At 41.4% G+C, this 5000-nt stretch overlaps 1 protein-coding gene across 3 annotated transcripts in view; it reads right to left on the minus strand.

Annotated features, from left to right (window-relative positions):
- Window positions 1-5000, minus strand: part of filip1l (filamin A interacting protein 1-like) — a 78684-nt gene that overhangs the window by 12079 nt on the left and 61605 nt on the right. The window contains exon 1 of one of the 3 annotated variants that reach the window (XM_080834835.1): window positions 970-1059. The exons of the other annotated variants lie outside the window; for them this stretch is intronic. Coding sequence (XP_080690961.1) covers window positions 970-986 — 17 coding nt within the window. The 5' untranslated portion in view covers window positions 987-1059. Of the gene's footprint in view, window positions 1-969; window positions 1060-5000 lie in introns of those variants that run through there. 3 annotated transcript variants of the gene reach the window in all.

Here is a 5000-nt window from a genome sequence, read left to right on the forward strand (position 1 = left end):
ACAGCAATACAACCAGTTTAATCTTTTCAGTGATAGAATTAAGATTATGGAAGGGTTTAGGAAATTAAAAAAGACTTTCATCGCTTAAGATATGCATGTCCGTGAGGTTCACATACGTGACCGAGTTAATAAAGACATGACTATTACATTTTTCGTTGTGACACAATTAGTCTACAGTGACAAATTACAAAATGACATAGTGATCCAATGTAGAATTACTTCTAGTAACATATGCAGTGGTCCATGCCACTTCAACTCAAGTCAAGTATAGTCACTCTTCTGAGTAAATTTCACTTTCAGTTATTGTGTAACATTGGATACTTTTGAGTTGAAGTGAATCTCACTTATAGATTTATGTCACATCAGACCGTTTTGAGACAATCATCATGTCAGACTGTCACTTTGATTTGATGATTGATTAGAAATGATTAAACCAAGACTTAAATCATATTCTTTTTTGTTTGGTTGTGTTCATTTCTTTGTTGGTTTGTTTTGTTTTAGTTTAGCTTTACCCAACAATCACAGTAGCCTAACTAATGAAACAACCAGTCACCTCTGGGACAGATTAGAAAAGATCACAAAATATAGTCCAGGTCAGATGTTACAACTGCTTCAAGATTTTGTGAAACTAACTGATCAAAAGTCTGAAATTGTCGTTAGACTTTTAAATAACTTGATGGAAAGATTTATGTATACAGCACATAAGTTAGACCTCTTAGAATGTGCCAGACTTCATAAAACAACTCTGTCACATCTGAAATCTTCGTTTCAAGAAAGTCTTAATGAATTAAATGGCAAAGCAAGTGATGAAACCAGTCAATGAAGCCTGACACCAGAACATCTTGAAGTGTAGACAGTGAGAAATAATCTCACCGGGAGAACTCTCAACCCTATTACCCAAATGCCTCACTAGACCATGCGGTGGCTTGCAAGTTTCCCCATAGTGGGTTTATTTTTTAAATCTCCTACCTGTTAGGTGCACGCATCCAAACTCAGCCCGTCCGGCACATTCTGGCTATAGTCACAAGTCTCACAGCGGCAGCGATGTGGACATTCCAACAGCTAAACCAAACAATAAGAGATGTGCTCACCGCATGCTCCCAGGCTAGGGTGCATGACATCATCTGCATGTCCTTATATGGAACTTTATGTTGTACAGCCTCTCCCGGGGTGTGAGCTTTTTCTTGCGTGTGTGTGTCTGTGTGTGTGTTTGTGTGTGTGTGTGTGTTTGTGTGTGTGTGTGTTTGTGCATGTGTGTTTGTGTGTGTGTTTGTGTATGTGTGTGTGTGTGTGTGTGTGTGTGTGTGTGTTTGTGTGTATCTGTGAGTGTGTGTTTTTTTGTGTGTGTCTGGTGTGTGTGTGTGTGTGAATCTTAGAGTCTGTGTGTGTCCTGTTGCTTGTTAATGAAAGGTGTGCATACGTTTATGTTTGCGAGCATGTGTGTGTGTGGGGGTGTGTGAAAGAGAGCAAATGAGTGTCTTTGAATGTATTTGTATGTGTGTGTGTGTGTGTGTGTGTGTGTGTGTGTCTGGAAACCAGAAGAGGCAGAAAGTGTTGTGGGACATGTGTAATGTGTGAAATATCTGCTCTCTCTGTCGATGCTCTACAGGGGCAGCGAGGGGGTGAGGAGAGACAAGAGGCTTGGGTTACAACATTTCCTCCTGCCTCTCGTCACTTCCAATCATTAATTTGCCAAAGAGAAAAAAATCAACATCTGTAACCCCACTGCTGTGTGACTCCGAAATTGTGTGTGTGTTTGTGTGTGTGTGTGTGTGTGTGTGTGTGTGTGTGTGTGTGTGTGTGTGTGTGTGTGTGTGTGTGTGTGTGTGTGTGTGTGTGTGTGTGTGTGTATGTGTGTGTGTGTGTGTGTGTGTATGAGAGGGAGACAGAGAAAGAAAGCGAGCGAGCGAGAGAGAGAGCGAAAGAGTTACAAAACCGGCAAAGTATACCATTGCCTCTTGTGCACCAAGTATGGATTTAGTTATCGGTCAGTGCATTTGCGGGGCAGCAGCCTTCGGCACAGGTTTGTGCGAGTTGACTGATAGTGTGTGAGCATGTTGATAATCTGTATCTCACCTTATCCCGATCACACTCTCCGTGGCCCCCCCCTGATTTTATGGCTAGTGTTTCAGCAAAGGCATCCATCTTCAGATGGCGTTTCACATACGGCCACAGCCTGCTGTTTATCTCCCTCTGTTGTTTACCCCTATCACCATCTTGATTGCAAGGGTTCTCTCACATCATCCAAACACTGAGATTAACACTGACGTAAGATTAATGGGAGTGTTTTTTTTTCTTTCTCTCTCTCTCTCTCCCCTTGGCAGCGAAGAAAAGAAGACAAATTGTATTGAAATGCATTCAAGCTGAGAAACCACTACGAGCTGGGTGAGGACTTTTGAACAATTCTCAAGAAATTAACAGCCCTAAAAGAGAACGAGAGAAAGTGGGAGAGAGAAAATGAAGGCTGCTGTTACTGCTGTTAAAACCTAGTTCAAACTGTTTTTGTCTCTGCTTGGTCAGAGACAGCCTGTTAGCGCTTTGGCACAACAATGACGGACACAGCACAAGCTCTTAAGTAACCATGGCATCAATCATCCGCATTAACAGGAACCAAGATAAAGGACACAGAGAGAGAGACAGAGACTTCCTCTCAGTAACAGACTGCATTGAGAAGTGTTGTTAGTACACAAAATCTGGAGTCTTTTGTTGCCAGGGACAGAAAATAGGGCCGCCAGTGTGTAAGGACTGCACAATGCACAAACAGTCACATAATACACGGTTTAATGGTGCTAAGACAGTCCCATCCCCCCAAAAAAATGAAGTTAGAAGAAAAAATCCCCAAACTGGATCATTTCCTCTTGTATATCTAATACGCTGTTTGACATGACGTATAGATAGAAAATTACAGGGGTTGAACATTATGAAAAAAAAAGTTTTCATTACTCAGTGAGCTATTTTAATCAGCTCATACTTAAACCATGACGTAAGGAGAACTGGCTGCTCTCACATGTATTTGTTTTTTTACAAAAGGTTCCTGCTTGCTTTATCCTCTCGATTTGGACAGAGAGAGAGAGGGAGGGAGGGAGAGAGAGAGAGAGAGAGAGAGAGAGAGAGAGACAAGCAGGCGGATCTCAACTCTTGATGCTTTGATACACATGTCTTGATAAAACCAGATGGCTCGCTCTGTGGCGGTGTGTGTGTGTGTGTGTGTGTGTGTGTGTGTGTGAGAGTCTGTGCTATCTGTGTTCTTTTTTTAAGTCAGCCCCCTAGGTCACGTCTGAGCTATCCTTTGACTCAGATTGTCTAGTTTGTCTAGAACGACCAGGCCACACGTTTGAACCAGGCCACACGTTTGGGGCACGGAAGAGACGTGATTGAACCTGAACCCTCAGCCATCTACGGAGTTGACATGCAGCCAGAGACTGACTCAGGGCCCATGCTGGCTTACATGGGAGTCCTACCGTCGGAGACTCAAGATTCAAGATTCACTTTATTCTCCCACAAAGTAGGACATTTGGCTCAGGATCCCCCCCCCCCATGCTGCATTTATATTAATAACATTCCATACATACAATACATAAAAGACAGGGTGAGACAGCTAGAAGGAACAAGAAACACGTCTAAGAACATAGTGATGAAAACATATAATAAAAAGACAGAGAAAAACATACACATGTAAATAGATAATAACGTACACTGCTAAAAAAAACCTAGAAAATGGTCAATCATCAGTAATAAATAATCAATAAATAAAACTAAAGCTCTGCTGGTTTCCACATCGATTCCATCCCTATTACATTTACTGCCATTTAAAAATGTATTGAAATAAGGAGAAAAGATTTTTTATTATCTTGTTGGCTTGCCTTAGCATAGCCTGCTTTAAGGTAGGCTGCAGAGATGGATACTGTTTTACATCTATTGTCTTCCTCAGTTTGTCTAGTTTGACCAGTCAGACTGGTTTTGACTTCAGTCACACAGAGAGGTTACCAAACCCAAGCTGTGATGCCATATCTGATTAGACTCTCAAAGACCACCATGATAAAAGACTACCGTGAACTTCTGATCAACACCATGAACTCTGAGTCGCTGCGGTAAATGCTACAGAGATCTGTTCCATCTGCTACCATGATATGAACATGTGTGCTCTGGGTCAGTGAACTATCAATAAAAGCACCAAGGTACTTGTACAAAGACACCCGTGAGATTCACTGTTGGTGATCACAGGCCTGTGGTCACCTTCTCCTCTAGGGTCAAACACATCTCCTCAGTATTTTAAGATTCACCATCAGGTGATTGTCATAGCCCCATGCTACACATCTTTGTATTTCTGAATAATACTGAATAAGATTTTGATAATAAAATGTCACTGTCCTCCTTTATTATCAACTGAAAACTTCAGTATGTGGTTATTAGGATTTCGACTTCTACACTAATTAGTGTAAGTAAAAAGGTCTGTGTGTGTGTGTGTGTGTGTGTGTGTGTGTGTGTGTGTGTGTGTGTGTGTGTGTGTGTGTGTGTGTGTGTGTGTGTGTGTGTGTGTGCGTGAATTTTCGAGGTGATGAAAGAATACCATTCAGCTCATCCAGCTCCTTATTAATAGGTGTGCCTGGACAGTATTAAATGTCAAACTAAAATCTACAAATAAAACGTATACATAAGGAGCAGAATCCTATAAGTACTTCGATATAAAATGTACCATGGCTGTGACAGCATCGTCTGTACCTCTGTTACACCTATAAGCACTCTGAAAGGGGTCTAGTGAACAGGTGACTTCTGTTTTCAAAAGGTTGATAATGATTTTCTCAAAACGTTTACCTACTACCAAAGTTAGGTCAACTAGCCAATAGATGTTTTCCATACAGCAGGCCTGTTGCCATTGTGCATGCACTAAGAGGGTCTCGGCTCTGGGCTCTGTTAAGCTCTGTTAAGCGCCAAGAGGCAATTGTATTGTTATGGCGCTATACAAATAAAATTGAATTGAATTGAATTGAATTGAAATA

This window comes from Sprattus sprattus (genome assembly GCF_963457725.1).
Source record: "Sprattus sprattus genome assembly, chromosome: 3".
NCBI lineage: Eukaryota > Metazoa > Chordata > Actinopteri > Clupeiformes > Clupeidae > Sprattus > Sprattus sprattus.